Below are 21,019 nucleotides of genomic sequence, written 5' to 3' on the forward strand. Positions count from 1 at the left end.
TTACACATGCGGGCCGGGAGCCACCGCTCCTCACTAATGGTGAACCTAGTCATGGGGCGTCCCTGTTTTATGCCTCCCTACTTTCAGGGGTGTTGACATCTGGTGTAAATTCTTCCTATGAAAGATTAGGTAATTGACTATTAACAATGGCAGGGAATAAACAATGTCCTTGCAAGCAGCTGCCCACGGAGCCAAGTGGACTCCACTTCCAGATAGCTGTTGTGTGTGTCAGTCCCTGGCACACCCACGGCCCCTCAGCAGCCACTCCCAGGATGAGTAAGTGCCACGGCCTCTCCCTGCCAACAGCCAGCTTTCGAGAGTGCAGATGCTGCTGGTGTCTGCTCAAAGGCCGAGAACCCCAGGACCTACCCAATAAAGGTCAAATTCCTTGGCCTGGGTACAGAGGGCATCAGGAACTAGAGTCCCAGCTGCCCGTGGCCACCTTCCCATCCCCCTTCTAGTTACCCCAGGGTAGCTACCCCCTGGCCAACCAGAGGCGGCTTGATTTTTAGCTAAAAGCCAAGCAGCTGAGCCAGTGGTCAAGGTGCTGGCAGGATGGCAGCTGAACCCCCGGGGCTCTTTTCCCCAGGCCTGTCTTGGAAGGGGGGAAGAAAGAAGCCAAGGCTGGCATGGTGGCTCATACCTGTAACCCCAGCACTTTGGTAGGCCAAGGTGAGAGGATCGCTTAAGCCCAGGAGTTCAAGACCAGCCTGGGCAACATAGCAAGATCCCATCTCTATTTAGTTTAAAAAACAAAAAACAGAGGGCTGGGGAAAGTGTTAATGGCCAAAACATAAAACAAACCTGCGTGCACACAAACAAGACACAATTACAGAAAGCACGGAGCCTGGGTGTCCCCCCGGCCTCAAACCTTCCACCGGTTTGAGAGTCATTACTTCTGGGGGATGGTGACTAGAAGGTGGCTAGAGGGAGGCTTCCAGGGGCTGGTGATGGTTCAGTGGTTTCTTCACTTGGGAGCCTGCTCCTGGATGAGTGCGGGTGCAAAGTCATCCAGCAAGACCTTTGCACTTCACTGCAGCAGGTAGGTTATCCTTTAGCCACGAGGATGACAGAAAGCTCCCACTGCCCAGCAGGGGTCTGGGCTCCTGAGCAGGCCCCTATGGACTCTCTCCTGTGACCTGGGCAATGCCCAGCTCTCTCCAGTATTCAGGCTGTGGCGTCCAGCAGGCCCAGTTAAGGGAAGGAAGGGCAGAAGGATCAGAGTAATTGGGATCAGTGGCAGCGGCTAAGGTTCATGCAGCAGCAGGGGCTCGGCACTGCCTCCTCGGCCCTCTGCAGTGAGGACTGGCCTTGCCCTCTTTTCCACGTGGGCACAACGAAGCGGGGGATCCTGGCCAAGTCACGCAGCAGGTACACAGCGCGGCCGGGTCTGGGTCGAATAGCCAACCTCAGAGCCCACGTTTCACCCCTGCCCGTGTGACCCATCCGTTTCCCAAACACGTTAGGCTTTCTGATGCCGGCGTCCCCAAGCAGGCTGTCTGCCTGCAGGGTCCTCCTGGGCTCTCCCCACCTTCCTCTGTCATGCACCCCCGGCCTGGAGTGTGCTCCTTCCTGGGCAGCCCCCGCTCTGTGCCCGCCCAGTGCTGAAGCTCAGCCCCCCAGGGCTGCCACTGGGCAGTGAAGGCTCTTCAGGACACAGGTTCAGTCCCGCTTATCTCTATTGATTCCAGGACCCAGCACCAGGTGGGGCACAGTGAACAGATGAGTGCTGTCTGCATGTCCGGCCCTTTCAGCTCCTAGCCTGGCTACGACCACCAGAAGCTGACCGAGAAGCTCAAATCCAGAGCCCGCACGTAATGCCAGTGTTTCACGGGTATGAACAGGATCTCTCCAGGAGACAGGATGCAGGACAGGAATGGGGCCTTGGCAAACTCGGGGAACTTCTCGAGGTCAGGATTCTCCACGTCGACCTGAAGAAAGCAAAGGACGTCATCATCTCCGGGGCAGTGGGGAGAACCTGCAACGTCACCCCGGACCCCCAGTGCCCACCTGGCTCGTGTTATGGAGAAGGTGCGTGTCATGAGGGTACAGAGCCCCCGACTCCTGCGGGGAATACAGCCGGATGTACTTCCTCCCCATCACCTGGGAAGAGAGACCCTGACCGTCAGCTGGTGGCCTCACTCCGCTGCTGCCCCACGCCCACCCTGGCCTCTGTCCCCTTCCGCATGCTGCTGCTCCCTGGGCCCAGCCTGCCCTTCCCTTCCACACATGCTTACAGTTCCACGTGTATGTTTTTCTTACTGTTTTAATTTTTAGAGACTGGGTCTCAGTCATCCAGGCTGGAGTGCCATGGTGCGATCATGGCTCACTGCAGTCTCGACCTCCTCCCTCCAGAGATCCTCCTGCCCCAGCCTCCCCAGTAGTTGGGACTACAGGTGTGCCCCACCACACCCAGCTGATTTTTGTATTTTTATTTTTGGTAGAGATTGGGTTTCACTACGTTACCCAGGCTGGTCTTGAACTCCTGGCCTCAAGTGATCCTCCTGACTCAGCCTCCCAAAGTGCTGGGATTATAGGTGTGAACCACCAAACTTGGCCTAAAGGTATGTTTTTCTTCCAAATACATTTTGGAGCCCACCATTATTAGGCACTTGTCTGTGCCAGGCACCACTTAAGTGCTTTACGTGTGTTAACTGATTTAATCCTCTCTGAGGTGGTTTATCTTCACTCCCATTTTGCAGGTGAGGAAACTGAGGCACAGAGAGATTAAATGAGCTGCCCAAGCTCACATAGCTGAGGTGTGGCAGGGCTGCTGTCCGCGCCAGGCAGGCTGGCTCCCGAAGCCCGGCTCTTAGCCCACTCCTGAGCCGCCTCTCTGGACTGGTCTGCCGGGGTAGGAGAATGTTCTCCTTTACTAACCTCTCTTTGCCTGTGAAAACCAAGGTGGTCTTACAGCAGTAGACAGAGGTGCCTCCCCTTGTAGCAAACCCATCTGCTCCTCTGCCTGGGTCTCAGGAAAAAACCTCCCAGTGACTGAGAAAACTCCTCCCCCGCCCCTGCTGCCTCCTGTTTGGAAGAAGCTGGTCTGGATCAGATGAGTGGCAGGCGGGGGAGGGGCAGAGGCACCAGGCAGCCACGCCAGCACTCGCTCCCTCTCCCGAGGGTTCCCCTGTGAGGGATCTTGGGAGGGGCCCACGCAGGAGGACAGCCGCTTCTGGAAGCAGCCGACTGGAGAGGACTTGCCGGGCCTGGCGCCGTCTGTGGGTTTGTTTTCTATTTTTGTCCTCATCCCCTTCAGTGCTTCTTGTTTCTTTTTAAGAGCCCGGTGTTCAAAGGCAGAGAATGTGGCCGGCCAGGTGCCTGGGCCAGGAGGAGATAGGAGGCCACTATTCCAGTTGCAGCTCCAACCTGGACTAGGAAGTTCTGCTGGGGATCCTGATGTAGGGGGGAGATGGTTCCCTGGGGACCAAACCAGGCATTGATGGTGATCTCCTCCTCCTCCCCATCACCCAGGCTGCAGTAGTCGGGGATGCTGATGTCCTGCTTCAACTCCGGGATCTGTGGGCGGCAGAGCAGACATGAGAGGTGGGGATCCGGCCGGGGACACCACAGCCCAGAGGCCAACGAAGAATCAGAGACACACACCTATATCCATTGTGTGTGTGTGTGTGTGTGTGTTTGAGACAGGGTCTGGCTGTTTCTCAGGCTGGAGTGCTGTGGTGTGATCTCAGCTCACTGCAGCCTCTGCCTCCTGGGCTCAAGTGATCCTCCCACCTCAGCCTCCCTAGTAGCTGGGACTACAAGCATGCACCACGCCTGGCTAATTTTTTTTTTTTTAATTTTTACTTTTGTAGAGACGGTTTCGCCATGTTGCATAGGCTGGTCTCAAACTCCTAGACTTAAGTGATCCACCCACCTCGGCCTCCCAAAGTGCTGGGATTACAGGCGTGAGCCACCGCACCCGGCCCTCGCCTTCCTAGTTTTAAAAGCCAGGGTGGGCACAGAGGATCTATTGCCATACCTGGCAGCAACAGACTGGGCATTGAAACTGCCTGATGAGAAAGACAGGTGTGGGCCTGGGTCTGTGCTCTGAGCTTTATATGATGCAGTAAGGGTGGGGTGGCTCCCCATGGCCTCCGACAGAGTCATATGCCACACGTCAGGCGATCTCGGATGTTCATGGTGGGGCAGGGCTGCGGTGGCCTGGGCTCCTTTATTTATTGTAATTTTTTTTTTTCAAAGACAGTCTTGTTCTGTCACCCAGTCTGGAGTGCAGTGGTGCCATCACAGCTCACTGTAGCCTCAACCTGCAGGGTTTAAGTGATCCTCCTGCCTCAGCCTCCCGAGTTGCTGGGACCACAGAAGCATGCCACTGTGCCCGGCTAATTTTATTTTTGTAGAGATGGGGTCTTGCTATGTTGTCCAGGCTAGTCCTGCTTGGCCTCCCAAAGTGCTGGGACTACAGGTGTAAGCCACTGCACACGGCCCTGGCCTCCTTTAGACAAAGCTAGGGTCTCAGAGTGAAAACACACCACTTTAAGTCCACTTCCTGTCCAGACCCTTAGCAGGCACCTCAGTTACCTCTGGGGTTGAACCCACCAGAGCAGGCCACCAGCCCACACCCCCCAGGCCACCAAGATCCCAAGGGTTCTTCACAGGACCCTGGTTGGACCCGGCGACATTTTTCAAGCTTGAGAGGCATGAAAACAGGGTTACCAGGGGACACAGGTCTTTTTAGAGTCACTGCTCCCCAGCCTGAAGGCACCTGCTGGTGGACACTACCATTCCTTCAGGAGCAGTGACGGTAACTTCAGGCTGCTGGCTCAGAAACCAGTGTGTACTGGGAAAAGCTGGAATGTTCTCCCCGCAGGGAGCTTGGTCCCAGACACTGCTATTCAGACCTTTAAGAGCCTGTCTCAAATCAGCTGTGCAGAAACGCAGCCGCGCCTGCTGCTTAGGACTGAAGTACAAGTTCGCAAGCTGAGGTCCCTCCCAGGGCTGCTGGGGGTTCCTCCCAAAGGTAACACCCCACACTGCTGCTTCTGACCAGAACTGGCCCTGTGGAATCTGAGCAGAAACTATGATTGGTCCCTGATGACATCATCAGGATATCTGAAAGGTGATTGGCTGACCAGATCATGTCATCGGAATCATTGGCCAAGGACGCACAGACCCCAAGGGAATCAGCACTCCTGAGATGGGACTGATAATTGAGGCAGGCTTAAACTGATGGCCAAAATCTTCTAGAACACGGGGTCCCTGGGAGAAAAGTCAGTAAGAGGTTCTGGGACAAGAATTTGGTAGGAGCCCCTGAGCATCCTTTAGGTAGAGAAGGTTCTAGAACACTGTCCTTGCCACACGGCATGACAACACCTGGGCATGGGCTGCTGGGACTTCTCCAGAGTCCTCTCACAGCATGGTGGACACTCAGCTCTGGGACCCAAGGTAAACACCCAGGCGACCCTCCGTTACCCGAAACGTCTTTCAAGTCCTGGTTCATCTTGAAAGTCACTGTGAACTTGACCTTCTACTCCTAAATATACCTCCTCCTGTTCTACAAAGTATGAAACAGCTGCTCCAGGACAGGGAGCCAAGGTAAAGTGTGGCTTCCAGGGTCCCCGGCCCACACTGAGGCCATGCCCCCAGGATGACTGGGGTCCGGGGAAAGGCGGGTCTCAGGATCACACAGTAGGGACCTGATCAATTAGAATCCCCCTTTCCCTCACTGAGCAAGTGACATGGACAGGAGGCAGCATGCACAAGTCCTAATAGGGAGGCTTGGGGAAGAGAAACTGCCAGCCTCCTTTAATGTCGGCATGAAGGCTCCTGGCACAGAACCTACTGTCCTTGGGTGCCCCATCAAGATAGAGTCAGGCAGCCCTGGCCTCAGCAGTAGATACAGCAGCTGAGCAGCATCCCAGGGCCCCACTGCAAAGGCTGCAGAGGTGCGACCCCAGCCCACCCCTGGCTGTGGCCCTGACCCCATTCGCCTGGCCCTATTCTTGAATCTTGCCAAGTGCTGCCTCCCTGGGCACTCCGGGCAGACACCACAGCCAGGTCCCTCCTGGGCACCCCAGCTCCATCTATTTAGTGTTTTGGGGTCCTGAATCTGGGCGTCTTCCCTGATCTTCCCTCCCACACCCACACATCCGCCCACGTCCTGGGTCCGGCGGTTCACACCTATCTTGAACTGCTCCACCTGCCAGCATCACCTCTCCTTGCACCACAGCAACAGCCCAGCCAGCCACCCGGTCCGACAGCTGCTCCCTTCATCTCTGAACAGCGCTCCTGCAATCCTCGGAGCACTGGCGACCCCCAGTGTTTCCTGTCACTTTAGGAAAATGGCTCCTTGTCACCCATGTCTTGTCGACTTCCCAGCCTCACCTGCTGCCTCCCTCCTACTCACACCCACTACTCCAGCCGCACTGAGCCCAGGAGGGGAGGAGAGGGGAAGGTGAGAAGGTGACGGACAGAGGAGTGTGGCCTCAGACTTACCTGGTCAAAGAGCTGGTGCTGAGCAAGGTAGCCGACGTCCCTCGGCTAATCCACCGGGGAAAACCAGAGGCGACACAGAAAGCCCAGTTAGTCGTGACAGATGCCCTCCTGCTGCTGCTGTCCAGCTGGCCCAGCCCCAGCCCCGCCACCCTTCCACTCCATCCTGAGTGGTCCTCTCCAACACTTAGAGGCCCTGGGGCAGCTTCAAAGAACCTCTCCAGCACTGGGGTACCCAGTTTGTAAAGCACTGATCTCCCATCTGATTGGCAAGCTTTTTCATAAAATGGCAACTAACAGTGCAGGTAAAGATGTAAGAAAACGGACACTTGTGTTAATTGCTGGTGAAAGTATAAGTGATTAACTTTTGGGAAAAATAAGCTGTCCTATCCTGTCCTGTCCTGTCCTAATTTTGACAGGGCCTGCTTCTGTTGTCCAAGCTGGAATGCAGTGACCTGATCTTGACTCACTGTAACCTCTGCCTCTCAGGCTCAAGCAATTTGCCCACCTTAGCCTCTTCAGTAGCTGGGATTACAGGCACGCACCACTACATCCAGCTGATTTTTATATTTTTTATAGAGACAGAGTTTCACTGTGTTTCCCAGGCTGGTCTTGAACTCCTGTACTCAAGCGATCCGCCTGCCTCAGCCTCCCAAAGTGCTGGGATTACAGGGGTGAGCCACCACGCCTGGCCGCTATTAAAATTTTAAATACACATACTCTTGACTTAGCTGTCCAACTTTTGGAACCCACTGAATTATACTCCCCTGCCCATTAACAAGGACCTGACATGAATCCCTCATGTCTGCTGGCCGAGCAGCCTGCCTTCCTCGCTGTGGTCATCCCTCTGACCACAGACTTAGGGACTGGCTCCTCCAAAACCTCCCACGGCAACACACGGAGGGTTATTTGCCTAAATGTTCTATGCTCTCTCCCTTCCAAGTATTAGGGGAAAGCAGTCCCCATGATGTACCTCATTCACGATGTATTTGCTGATGAACTCGTTGACCGTCATGAGTGTCTGGGACCATTCTTCGTCTGTGTACCTCGAACCAACTTCCACCGGGACGGTTCGGCAGCCAGCGATCCCTTGGATATACTCCAGACTAGCAGAAAGACACACATTGGCGTCATCACTGCTAATATTTTTTGGGCATAGTACTAAGTGTGCTTTGCATGTGGTCCCCTTTCATCCTCGGAAAATCTCATGTGCAGAGACGAGGACTGTCATCCCCAGCTTCACTGATGAGGAAACGGGCACGGAGAGGCGGGGCCTGCTCAAGGCTGTGCAGCTCCTACGCAGTGCTGCAGAGCTCTGCAGATAGGGCCAGTAAGCCTGGGTGGCTGGGCTGCTCTGGTTCCCTGCTTGCCAGCAGTCTCCTCACTTCCTTCTTTGCTCATTTTGTCACTCAGCTGAGAAGCCTTTGAACAAATAGTGGGCAGCGCGGCGGGTGCTGAAGGGAAGTCCCCTGGGCTCTGCCCTCTAGCCTGGGACTGATTCCAGGCCTCATCAGGTACAGGCCAGGGGATCTGTGGAGGTTACTGAACCTCTCTGAGTCCTTGATCCCCATTTACAGAATGGGGGTGATGACAACACCTGTCCTAGTGCCAGGTACACAGTAAAATGCTTCATTGAAGGCTTGCTGTGAGGAGAGCTCCTGCAATGGAAGTCCTCTACATGTCTCAGCGGGTACCATTCGCTCCGCTAAACCACAGAACAGGCCGACTCCATCTACCTTCCTGGAGAGATGCCTCCTTATTTCCAAACTCATGCAGAGCCTCCGCGTGACAGCCACGCTCCCGCTGCCTGATCTGATCTCTCCATCATGAATCTGACAAAGGACTAGAAACAAACACAAGAGACCACAGAATCCCTCAGAGAGAGAGGGGCTGTCTCTTGGGTTATTTCTGTGCTTAGCCTCAGGGCCCTGAGATGGGCTGAAATTGCTGGGATCCTGCAAAAACTGCATAACAGACACATCCTAGGACTGCCACTTAGGGACTCATTAAAAAACCGCTTAGGGCGAGGAAGGTAGAAGGTAAGAATCCCATCACCTGCGGCATAAATTCAGAGCACCTTCCTTTTCATTCTTTTTTAACCCCTTGGCGATCAGTCAAGGGCTGCTAGTGAAGCATCTACAAGGCTGCATTCCTCTGGGGATGGTCAGGGGAGGAATTCAGGGAGCCCTGGGGAACGCTAAAATGGGAAGAGGGACCTCACCTCCCTCAGTGACCACCCACCTCCACTTCTGCATGCACGGCCAGTGGTCAGCCACGCCTTTCAGGATCACGGGCCTCCCTGGAACCAAAAACTGCTCCCTGAAATGCTGGAGGGACGGACGGTGCAGCCGGGGGACTGTTCTTTCTAAGTTCACATCTGGAATCGAACCATAGTCCGTCTTTGCTTTCTGTTTAAAATCAAAACAGAACAAATTAGCAAGCACCTCAGGAAGTCGACATTGGAGGCATCCCACCAGGAACCTGTGTTGGGGTAGGAGAGCTCAGCTGTCAAGAGTACCAGTAACAATAATAGACAACGTTTGTTTTTATTAGTGATGCTATTACTATTTGCTCCTCATGAGATCAAGGTGCTTTTCTTCTTAACCATTTCATTAAAAATGTTTGTTTCATTATAAACTGCTTTCACAGAAATTCTACAATAAAGGAAAACTTACTATCTCCAACTTCAACATCTTAAGGTCTTCTCATTCCTGCATGTTCTTCTCCCATCTTAAACACACACACACACACACACACACACACACACACAATATCTCTGACCCACTGGGGGTAACAGCAACGATAAAGCAGCAGCCCTGCCTCTCCCCTCCAATCATTTATCAAAGGCAGTTTCCACGTGGCCACCCAGTCCTTGCAGTTTCTTAGGAGTGGCTGCACTATCATTTACTTAACCATCTCCCAACTGGGTGACCTGAGTAAGTGACTTGCTGCTTGAGAGCCTCAGTGTCCACAGGTGTGAACCTGCTGGAAATGGCCAGCCACAGTGGCTCATACCTGTAATCCCAGCACTTTGGGAGACCAAGGTGGGAGGACTGCTTGAGCCCGGGAGTTTGAAACCAGCCTGGGCAACACAGAAACCTCTATCTCTAGAAAAAATTTAAAAAGCCGGGCATGGTGGTGCACGCCTGTAGTCCCAGCCATTCAGGAAGCTGAGGTGGGAGAAATCACCGAAGCCTAGGAGGTCAAGGCTGCAGTGAGCTATGTTTTTTTTTGTTTTTTTTGTTTTTTTTTGAGACCGAGTCTTGCTCTGTTGCCCAGGCTGGAGTGCAGTGGCACGATCTCGGCTCACTACGACCTCCGCTCAGGGGTTCAAGCAATTCTCCTGCCTCAGCCTCCAGAGTAGCTGGGATTACAGGCGTGTGCCAGAACGCCTGGCAAATTTTTGTATTTTTAGTAGAGATGAAGTTTCACCATGTTGGCCAGGCTGGTCTCGAACTCCTGACCTCAGGTGATCTGCCAGCCTCGGCCTCCCAAAGTGCTGAGATTATAGGCGTGAGCCACCACGCCTGGCCTGCAGAGGGCTATGATTGTGCCACTGCACTCCAGCTTGGGTGACTGGGCAAGACCCTGTCTGCAAAAAAAAGAAACAAAATAAAGAGTAACCCACACACCATGCCCTTGGCCACATGGTGCCCTTGGCAACACCGGGTATCATATGAAGCCTTGTTTGCTAACTTAAGAGCCAAAGATGACATGCTGTTTTGCTATTTGCATCTCTCTCTCTCATTTTTTTAACCAGAGGTGAGGCTGAACATTTTCCTGCACATTTGTTTAACAGATCTATTTCCTTCTTGTGAACAGTCTGTTCAGGTTCCTGGACTTCTACCTCCTGGGGCTCAAGAATTTTTCCCTATTGATTTGTACCATTCCTTACATAATAGAGATATTCATTATCTGACATATTTGTTGAAAATGTTTCTTCTCCCTTTATTGGATTTTCTTTTATTTTGGTTACATGCATGTGTGTTTAGTGTCAATCACTTGCATTTTTCTTACATAAAAATAATTTGTGGCTCATCCCTGCAATCCCAGCACTTTAGGAGGCTGAGGTGGGTGGATCACCTGAGGTCCAGACAAGCCTAGCCAACACGGTGAAACCCTGTCTCTATTAAAAATACAAAAAGTGTCAGGTATGGTGGTGGGCGCCTATAATCCCAGCTACTTAGGTGACTGAGACAGGAGAATCGCTTGAACCTGGGAGGCGGAGGTTGCAGTGAGCTGAGATTGTGCCACTGCACTCCAGCCTGGGCAACAGAGTGAGACTCCGTCTCAAAAATAACAACAATAATAATAATAATATGCATTGTAGGAAATTCTGAAAACATAGCATTTAGAAAAATGTCAGAAACATCCCATAATTCCACTACTGTGTGTCTAGTACAGTCTTAGTCATTTCTTTCTGTGGGTCAGTTATCGGCCACTCTACAGACAAGGAAACCGAGGCTCAAAGGAGGTTAAGTGACTTGCTTGGGGGTGTTGTAAGTGAGGCCTGTGTGTGGGCACCAGGACCTGAAGCCTTCAGAGTAAACCGTGCTCTGTTCCTGGGGGTGCTCTTTGGAACAGGCATATAGACCCAAGAGGTGGGAGAGATTGATCCCCAAAACAGACATCAGCTAGTTGCAGTATCTCATCCAAACCCAGGAGCAGAGAGACAGCAGCAGCCGGAGGTATCGCCTCGCTGGGTGAGACTTCAGCAAGCCCACCAAGAAGAAGCTGAAAGAAACGGGCCGCCGCTGGCTGCAGCTCTCACCCAGACAATCGCTGTAAGCTATTCTCAGGAGCCACGAAGCTTCTCTGTTGCCTCTTTGCTGAAAGGGCACTGCCTTTGCAAAAAAAAAAAGAAAAAGGAAAAAAAAAGGAAAAAGCTTTCTTTTTTTTTTTTTTTGAGAAAATGAATGGAGCTGTTCCATTTCAAAAATCAATGAGGGCTGAGCACAGTGGCTCACACCTGTAATCTCAGTGCTTCCGGGGGCCACGGCAGGGGGATCGCTTTAGGCCAGGAGTTCCAGATTAACCTGAGAAACATAATGAGACCCTATCGCTGCAAAAATGAAAAATAAATAAAAAACTAAAACAATTAGCTGGGTGTGCCGCCATGCTGCCATAGTTCCAGCTACTAACAAGGCTGAGGCAGAAGGATTGCTTGAGCCCAAGAAGTGGAGGCTGCAGTGAGCCGAGATCGCACTACTGCACTCCAGCCTGGGCGACAGAACGGGAGCCTACTTCGAAAAACAAACAGAAATTCAGAATCAATGGAGATGCTATTTTCCATCAGAGGGGTTGCAGGCCACGAGTCCCCACCCCGGGGGAGAGATGACTCGGAATTTCTAGAAGAACAGCATTGCTGGATGGCTAGTGTGCTTGCGGCAATCGCCCCCACATACCTTTGTGCAGGGCTGCTCCGGGGTGGAGCCGTGGGCAGGCCTCTTTCCAGGGAGGTGTGTCTGGAGGATGGCGGCGACTTTAAGGAGAATGTCCCCCAGGATGGCCGTCCCCATCAGCAGGCCCATGTCACAGACCCGCAGGGCCGTGGCCACAGTGGTGGCATCCTCAGGTGCCTGGCACAGGCACAGGGCTTTCAGGAGGCAGCCGATGGCGTAGACCCGGCGCCAGTCTTTGTCTACGTCCCGCCACGTGCCCGTGTTGAGCTTCTCCCAGGAGTAGTCCAGGATCACCTCGCTGGTCTGCAGACACTCGTCCCTCCTGCCCTCGTAGAAGAACTCAGTGGCTCGCTGCAACAACATCACCATGCTCCTCTCCACTTTCTCCCCGAGGTCCAACTTCAGGTCTTCTTTAGTGTGCGGCAGGAGTGCCCTGAGGGCCTCCCAAAGAGTGCCTTCTCTGGCCAGGGGCTCTGCGGGGCAGTGGGGGTCTCCAGCCATCAGGCCACCGCCAGCTCAGTCAGACACGTGCCTGGGGAGGTGGAGAGAAGCAAGTGTCAGACACCAGGACAGACCTGATCCCCTGTGCATTCCCGCAGTTTCCCGCATCTCATCTGCGAGGATTTTTCAACAGTGGTTTTCTCTGCTGGGCAGAAGCTCTGGAGGGGAGGGCCCCCATCTGTCTGGGGTCACCGCTGTATCTTCAGGGCCTGTCGCAACACCTGGTACTCAGTGAGCACTGGATAAATGTTCAGAAAGGAACGTGTATTGTCCTTGTCTGCAAGGCCTCCCATACCCCTCTGCTGCCTGGCAAACTCCTACTCAACCTTGAAGGCCCATCTTAAATACCCCTATGTGAGGCCTACCAAGATTCTCCAGCAGTGTGCTGTGTTCCTGCAGCCCTTGAGCTTCTCTTACAGCACTTGTCAGGATGTATGAAAACACAGGCTTACATGTGTGTCTATCCACCACTGCACTGCCAGCCCCACCAGGGCAAGAATGTAGCTCATTCCTCTACGTTTCCCCAGAGCCTAAAAGCAGCGTCTGCCTCATGGCAGGCACTCGGGAGTGCCAGACTTTGAAAAGTATTCAAGGACGCTGGTATGGTGGCTCATGCCTGTAATCCCAGCCCTTTGGGAGGCCAAGGCAATTGGATCGCTTGAGCTCAGGAGTTCAAGACCAGCCTGGCCAACATGGCAAGACCCCGTCTCCACAGAAAATACAAAAATTTGCTGGGCATGGCGGTACATGCCTGTGGTCCCAGGTACTCGGGAGGCTGAAGGTGGCAGGATCACTTAAGCCTGGAGGCAAAGGTTGCAGTAAGCTGAGATCATGACACCAGCCTGGGTGATAGAGCAAGATCCTGTCTCAAATTTTAAAAAAACAAAAATGAAGTGACTTGCCCCGAGGCCGACGGTCAATCATTTGTGCAGAAGCAGGGCTTAAATTCCGGCCGATCTCAGCACCCTCTCCTGTGTGCCATGTCAATGCTGCATGCTTGACATATATTAACATGTCCCTTGCAGTCCTACGATGGGAGTTTTACAGATGAATAAACTGAGATTTCAGAGGTTTAGCAATTTGTCCAAATCTACAGAGTAAGTGGCAGTGTCTGCCTAGAACACTCATTGCCCTCAAGGGTGAGCTCTTTGGACTTTGTATCCACAGGGCTGAGCTCACAATGAGTTCATTTCCGTCCTTGGTTCACAATGAACATTCTTCCTAGCACGCTCAGGGTGTGTTAGGCCTCAGAGAGCCCCAGCCTGCCAGGGTGGGTTCTATCTCTAACCTCCTAAAATGCTTGTGCTGGCCTCATTCACAGCCTTCTTGGAGAGTTTCACAGTCCAATTTCCAGCCTGGACTTATCCACTAGGCCAGCACAAGACACCACATGGGCCCATCCCTGGCCTCATCCCGTGTGTCTTCTATAAATCTTATAGAGCAACATGGAGAAATCTCATCTTGAGCATCCAAAAGACCTCAGGGGCCTCATATCCTGGCTTCTCATAAAGGCTGGTGGAAAGGCCTCCCAGGAGACCATTTATTGCCTTACTATAAAACTGGCTTCCACTGGGGCTCTACGCACCAGCTTTGTAAACGTGTCTCTTGACGACCTTAGAAAACGGCCTCCCAGAGGGTTTCAAATGGGCTATAAACCTGTTCCCTGCAATGCAGACTACGGGCTTTATAAACTGGTGTTTCGGAGTGACCTTATAAAATGGCCCCTCACAGGGCGCCTATCAGCCTTACAAAGCCAGCTTCTCAAGGTGGCCTCACGTGTGTGGCTTTGTAGCCAGGTTTGCCCAGTGGCCCCGTGTGCTGCTTTGTCACCTGGCCTCCCAGGATGGCCTCACATTTCGTCTTCATAAACTGCCTCCTAAGGCAGCCTATCTGCTACTTTGCAACTTGGCCTTGGAGACCTCATGTTGAAGGCCAATGGACACAGCCTCGTCCTGGGAAAGATGGCTTCCTAATACTGCGAGTTGGCTGTACAAAACAATCTCCTCTTGGCCACATGAAATAGCCTTATTATTATTCTTTAATGCAGAGTTCTTCCATGAATGGCCTTATCAAAAGGCCTTCAGAGGTACTTATGTTGACAATACATAATGGTGTTCCAGAGACAGAGGTTCAGGATGGCTGTATGAGTTTGTTTTCAAAATGACTTTTCAGATTGCTGGCCTCCCCAAAGGCCTCAAGATTGATATTATACACTACCCTCCAGCGGGGCACCTATAATCCCAGCTACTTGGGAGTCTGAAACAGGAGGACTGCTTGAGCCCAAGAATTCGAGAACCTGTCTCTAAAAAAAATTAAAAAATTTAATTAGCTGGCTGTGGTGGCACACACCTGTAGCCCCAGCTACTCTGGAGACTGAAGCAGGAAGATTGCTTGAGCTCAGGAGTTTAAGGCTACAAGTGAACCGTGTTTGTGCCTCTGCACTCCCGTCTGGGCGACCGAGTGAGACCCTGTTTCAAAAAATAAAATAAAACTATAGCTTCCTACAAGGCCTTATGTTGGCAGCATGGTGAAGTGGCATTCTGGCCGTATGAGTCTGCTGCCTGGTTGCATAGACTTCCCCAAACCTCTCATAATTTGGCCTTTTATGTAGTTGCCATATCAAACAGCCACCTCCTGGTACAGGAAACAGTTTTCCGAAACGGTTTTTTGAGATGGAGTCTTACTCTGTCACCCAGGCTGGAGTGCGGTGATGCGATCTCAGCTCACTGCAATCTCCGCCTCCCAGGTTCAAGTGATTCTCCTGCCTCAGCCTCTGAGGAGCTGGGACCACAGGCACAACTGCCACCATGCCTGGCTAATTTTCGTATTTTTAGTAGAGATGGGGTTTCGCCATGTTGGCCAGGCTGGTCTCGAACTCCTGACCACAAGTGACCCGCCCACCTCAGCCTCCCAAAGTGCTGGGATTACAGGTGTGAGCCACCATGCCCGGCCCTTGTAACTTGTTTTAAAAACTGGCCTTTCTATAGATGGGGGCTTGTCTGAGGACCCAGTGAAGTCAGATTTTGTCTTAGTTTTACAAATCGATCTGGTCTCTTCATAGTGACAGGAAAGTGTTCTTTGTTGTGTCCATCTACCCCTGCAGGGAGCAGACACATTGGCTCCTGTTAGCCATGCAAAAAGGCGTTACAGAAGGAGTCTTGGTCTGGCTGGGGAAACACTCTCTTGTTAGCTGTGTAAAACAATCTTCCAGGGTCGCTGGCCTCATGGGCTGCGAGAAGCAGCCCTCACACCACCAACCACTTGAGACGCGCCTCCTGGGAAGGTCAGGTGCGGGCCTCAGGTCACTGCCTTTCTGAATGGCCTCAGGTCCAGGCTCATCAGCTTTCCGACATTCCCCACATACTGGTCTGATAAAAAGGCTTCTTGTTGTATCAAGTAATTTTCTAGAGGAAAGGACCAGCCAGAGTAGCCTTATGGCCTGGCTTTATTGATTGGCTTCCCAGAACTCCTTATTGAATTGCTGTTTACAAAGTCTTAAATATTAAGGCCAGGTGCAGTGGCTCACGCCTGTCATCCTAGCACTTTGGGAGGCCAAGGAGGGTGGATCATCTGAGGTCAGGAGCTCCAGACCAGCCTGGCCAACATGGTGAAACCCCATCTCTACTAAAAATACAAAAATTAGCCGGCATGCTGGTGCACGCCTGTAATCCCAGCTACTCAGGAGGCTGAGGTAGGAGAATTACTTCAATCCGGGAGGCAGAGGTTGGGGTGAGCCGAGATCTAGCCACTGCACTCCAGCCTGGGTGACAGAGCAAGACTCCGTCCCTCCCAAAAAAAAAAGAACACACACACAAAAGGCTAAACAAACAGGCTTCCAAAGAAGGGAGTCGAGAATAAGATGTGTGACTTGCCAGTTATCTGCAAGAAGAAAAAAGATGTGTGAAGCAGTCTATGAGAGTGGTGCCACACACTGGCCTTCAAGAGCTCCACGTAAAAGGGTTTATTGGGAGTTGTACAGATAGCCTTCTAGTGGCCAGGTGTACGTGGGTCATCCAGACCAAGATGCTATTAATATTTATGTCTGCATCAGTAAAAAACTGGTGTTATTCCAGGCAAACTCACACCTACCATAACCCAAATGTGGGCCATATGAAAAAGCCTGAGTGGCCTCGTATCTTCACTTTACAAGTCAGTCTCCCAGAGCTCAACAGGTATTGGCCTTCAAAGACCTCTTGTTGATTGGAGAAGGCATTTTTTTTTTTTTTTTTTTTTTTTAAAGACAGAGTCTCACTCTGTCACCTAGGCTGGAGTGCAATGGTGCCATCCCGGCTCACTGCAACCTCTGCCTCCCGAGTTCAAGTGATTCCCCTGCCTCAGCCTCCTGAGTAGCTGGGATTACAGGCGCCTGCCACCACACCCAGCTAATTTTTCTATTTTTAGTGGCGACGGGATTTCACCATGTTGCCCAGGCTGGTCTTGAACTCCTGACCTCAGGTGATCTGCCTGGCTCAGCCTCCCAAAGTTCAGATTACAGGCGTGAGCCAGCATGCCCGGCCCAGGGAGGGCTTTTTTTTTTTTTTTTGGCGGGGGGCTGGGGGATCAGGTATAGAAACAGCTTAAGTGGTCTTATGTCCTGGTTTGTGAACTGGCCTCATCACCTGGAACGGCTTTCGGGGGAAGATCAAGCGTGGGTTGCACAAAACAGCTTTTGAGTGGACTTGATTCAGCCCCTAAATGCTCCTTAAAGTCTTGTCTGCTGGTGTATGAAATGACCTTGCAAAGGTCAGAATATAGGCTGTCATGTCCTAACCTCTCAGAGTGGTTTTTCTCCTGGATTTATAAACAAGACTAAGATGAATCTTATAAAAGGCTTCTTGTTGGCCGTATTAAACAAAAAGGAGCCACGTATAGCCTGTATATAACAGTCTGAAGACTCGGGCCTGGACTTTATAAATTCAGCATCCAGACAGAATTCACTATGCACACTAGCAAAGTGGGTTCCTGGTAGGTTACGGGATATATCCCTCTTGGAAACCACTGCCCTGCCATCCCAGGATTCTTTCAAATTATTTTTATTTTTTTTGAGACGGAGTCCCCTCTCACCCTGGCTGGAATGCAGTGCCCCAATCTCGGCTCACTGCAACCTCTGCTTCCTAGGTTCAAGCAATTCTCCTGCCTCGGCCGCCCGAGTAGCTGGGATTACAGGTGTGCACCACCACACTCAGCTAATTTTTGTATTTTTAGTGGAGACGGGGTTGCGCCATGTTGGCTAGGCTGGTCTCGTGAACTCCTGACCTGAAGTGACCGGCCTGTCTCGGCCTCCCAAAGGGTTGGGATTACAGGCATGAGCCACCGCGCCCAGCCTTAAATTATTTTTAAACATCAACTCCTCTAAAGCACCTCCCTGAGTATTCTTTAAGGTGGCTGGGTGGAACGGCCTCTCCGAGAGCCTCACTGTGATTTGCAGAGGGTCTCAGGGTGGGCACTCTGCGAGCACCATGCTGGTCATGAGAAAGCCTCTCAAAGGGGGCTTCCAGGACAGGTCAGCCTACATCGGGCTTTCTTGGAACAGGCAATCCAGTTCTCCAATCTCTTCAATGTTATTATGGCAGTATTCCACAAAACTTGTGCAAAAACAAGAGCTTTGTAAAACTTCCCAGAGAAGTTTGGAATTTTCCAGAGAGCTTTATTCATGGCACAAGGATCCCTTTGGCTCACGAAGGGGCACACAGTCTTGTGTTTGGGTCATCCGTGTGGCCCCAACGCCCGCGCACCTCCTGACCCCGGGCTTGCTCCCGTGTCCTCCCGAGCACGGCGATTCTTACCGTTGCTGGGAAACGCACCGATGCCCATCGTTAAGTCTTACCGAGCTACAAGCACCTTTCCTTAGGGCAGCCACACACCCAGGCCCTACAGGGTCCCACGTACCCCGCATTAGCCTTGAGCCCCCCGAGGCCTCAGACCCCCTTTCCTCCTCAGCGCCTTTCCCGGGCTACATTTCTCGCGGCTCTTATCTGGGACCTGACGGCTGAATCGTTCCCAGCCGGCCTTGCAGCCCAGAGGCAGCGGCTGATTGCCCAAAACCAGCGGACACACACACACCAGAGCATACAATCCGCGCAGGCGCACTAGGGCTATACACCGACTAGACGCCTAGAACCGCGAAAGCGCACAGCAGCCGGCCTTAAGGGCCTGCCCTCACGCATGCGCCAAACCACTGCCAGAAGACGAGCACTACGCACGCGCAGAGCCTTTCCCTCGCTCCAGCAGCGCAGGCCGGCTCAGAGCGCATGCGCCGACTCGAGCAAGCCTCGGGCTTTCCAAGGCGCACGCGCGAGGCCGGGCTTGGCTGCTCCACATGACGCCTGCGCGGTCTATGCCTCTGAACCCGGCCTCTCCACTTCTGAGGAACTGGAGCTGACTCCGCTCTCGAGTTGCTCAGACTAACCTCTCTTCAGCTGGGACGGTGTCGAGTCGCCTTTGGGCTGGCGACTACTCGTTGCTTTTGGTCCGACGACGCGGCTGTCTCCCCTCAGGAGTCAGACGCTAGCATAGGAGTATCGATCGCTCACCGCTCGTCTGATCACGACGCAGTGCCTAGAGGAGTGCCGAGTGATCGATGCCGTGGCCCCGCCCCACTCGCGTTTAAAAGACCAGGGGATGGACAAGACAGAGAAAGGCTGGGCTGTATCCTCCGGGTCCTTCCATGCCAGTGACACCCGCTTTTTCCTCTGCACAGATAACAACTTCGTACAAGGCTGTTTGCATCCACCATTTAATCCCTGCAGCTAGGATTATTAGTTCTCCCTATTTTACAGAGAGCGAAACTGAAGCTCAGTGATTAAAGTGGCCACATACTTGTACTTTTGGAAAGTCAGATCCACAATTACCCACGAGCAAGTGCTACATCCACAGTCTGTTCGAGTGAGAAGGCAAGTGGCCAGAGGACACACTCCTGCCACGTTTGCTTTGATGTCGAGTGGTGCGGGGTCACTGGGACTTTGTGTTTTGAGCACACTCTCCTATGGACTCCGCCTTTTGCAGCATTGCACAGAGGCATGGAAAGTTATGTTCATACTGAGCTTGGGGTCTGAGTAGGAAACAGGCTTGCTCAAGATCAGTTCATAGATTAGTGGATTCTAGGTACTGTGCTTTAAAAATATTAAGATTGTAGCTATTGTAATGATCATGATCGTCCCTATTTGAGGGAGTATGTTAATCCACTTTCACGCTGCTGATACAAAGACATACCTGAAACTGGGCAATTTACAAAGAAAAAGGGGTTTAATGGATTCACAGTTCCACATGGCTGGGGAGGCCTCACAATCATGGTGGAAGGTGAAAGGCACGTCTGACATGGCGGAACACAAGAGAAGATGAGAACCAAGTGAAAAGGGAAACTGTCAGTCCTCTGAGCCCAAGCCTGCGTGTATACATCCAGATGGTCTGAAGTAACTAAAGAATCACAAAAGAAGTGAAAATGACCTGTTCCTGTCTTAACTGATGACATTACCTCGTGAAATTCCTTCTGCTGGCTCAGAAGCTCCCCCACTGAGCACCTTGTGACCCCCACCCCTGCCGGCCAGAGAACTACCCCCTTTGACTATAATTTTCCATTACCTATCCAAATCCTATAAAATGGCCCCACCCCATCTCCTTTCACTGACTCTCTTTTTGTACTCAGTCCACCTGCACGCAGGTGAAATAAACAGCCTTGTTGCTCACACAAAGCCTGTTTGGTGGTCTCTTCACACGGACATGTGTGAAATTTGGTGCCGAAGACCCGGGTCAGAAGGACTCCTTCGGGAGACTGGTCCCCCGTCCTCTCCTCTGTGAGGAGATCCACCTACGACCTCAGGTCCTCAGACCAACCAGTCCAAGGAACATCTCACCAATTTCACTCTCTTCTCCAGCCTTTCTTGCTACCCTTCAATCTCCCTCTCTTGCTACCCTTCAATCTCCCTGTCCTTCCGATTCCAGTTCTTTTTCCTCTCTAGTAAAGGCAAAGGAGACACATTCTATCCATGGACCCAAAACTCCGGCTCCGATCACGGACTCGGGAAGACAGTCTTCCCTTGGTGTTTAATCACTGCGGGGACGCCTGCCTGATTATTCACCCACACTCCATTCGTGTCTGATCACCGTGGGGACGCCTGCCTTGGTCATTCACCCACATTCCCTTGGTGGCAAGTCAATTGCGGGGACACCTGCTTTGGCTGCTCACCCACATTGCAGCCCAGGGCTGCTCACCCACCCCCTTCTCCGTGTCTCTACCTTTCTCTTTAAACTTATCTCCTTCACTATGGGCAACATTTTGCCCTCCATTCCCCATCTTCTCCTTTAGCTTATGTTCTTAAAAACTTAAAACCTCTTCAACTCTCACCTGACCTAAAACCAAGCGTCTTATTTTCTTCTGCAACACTGCTTGGCCCCAATACAAGCTCTATAATGGTTCTAAATAGCCAGAAAATGACACTTTTGATTTCTCCATTTTACAAGACCTGGGTGATTTTTGTCAAAAAATGGGCAAATAGGTCTGAGGTGCCTGATGTCCAGGCATTCTTTTACACATTGGTCCCTCCCTAGTCTCTGCTTCCAGTGTGACTCATCCCAAATCTTTCTTCTTTCTCTCCTGTATGTTCCTTCAGTCTCCACCCCAAGCGCTGAGTCTTTTGAATCTTCCTTTTCTACAGACCCATCTG

At 52.1% G+C, this 21,019-nt stretch overlaps 1 protein-coding gene across 2 annotated transcripts; it reads right to left on the minus strand.

The window, feature by feature from the left end:
- Positions 1-765: 765 nt before the first annotated feature.
- KDM8 (lysine demethylase 8) lies at positions 766-18,922 on the minus strand. Of its 2 annotated transcripts, XM_050773974.1 has the most exons (8): positions 18,766-18,922; positions 11,859-12,387; positions 8,695-8,861; positions 7,427-7,559; positions 6,457-6,501; positions 3,370-3,519; positions 2,011-2,103; positions 766-1,931 (listed from the first exon to the last, which is right to left on the minus strand). In XM_050773974.1, exons 2-8 carry the CDS (start codon positions 12,354-12,356, stop codon positions 1,767-1,769), a joined length of 1,251 nt encoding a protein of 416 aa, XP_050629931.1. In that variant the 5' UTR covers positions 12,357-12,387; positions 18,766-18,922; the 3' UTR covers positions 766-1,766. The 2 variants fall into 2 exon arrangements, with proteins under 2 accessions (XP_050629931.1, XP_050629932.1); XM_050773975.1 differs by lacking the exon at positions 2,011-2,103.
- Between the last annotated feature and the right edge of the window lie 2,097 nt (positions 18,923-21,019).

Source organism: Macaca thibetana, chromosome 20, assembly GCF_024542745.1.
Source record: "Macaca thibetana thibetana isolate TM-01 chromosome 20, ASM2454274v1, whole genome shotgun sequence".
Lineage (NCBI taxonomy): Eukaryota > Metazoa > Chordata > Mammalia > Primates > Cercopithecidae > Macaca > Macaca thibetana.

Excerpts from the sequence above, each read along its gene's own strand:
- KDM8 (XM_050773974.1), bottom strand. The coding sequence starts at position 12,356 with ATGGCTGGAGACCCCCACTGCCCCGCAGAGCCCCTGGCCAGAGAAGGC. Across the intron at positions 2,104-3,369 it reads AGCAGAACTTCCTAGTCCAG|GTGATGGGGAGGAAGTACAT; the intron begins GTTGGAGCTGCA and ends CTCTCTTCCCAG. Across the intron at positions 1,932-2,010 it reads TTCTCCATAACACGAGCCAG|GTCGACGTGGAGAATCCTGA; the intron begins GTGGGCACTGGG and ends TGCTTTCTTCAG.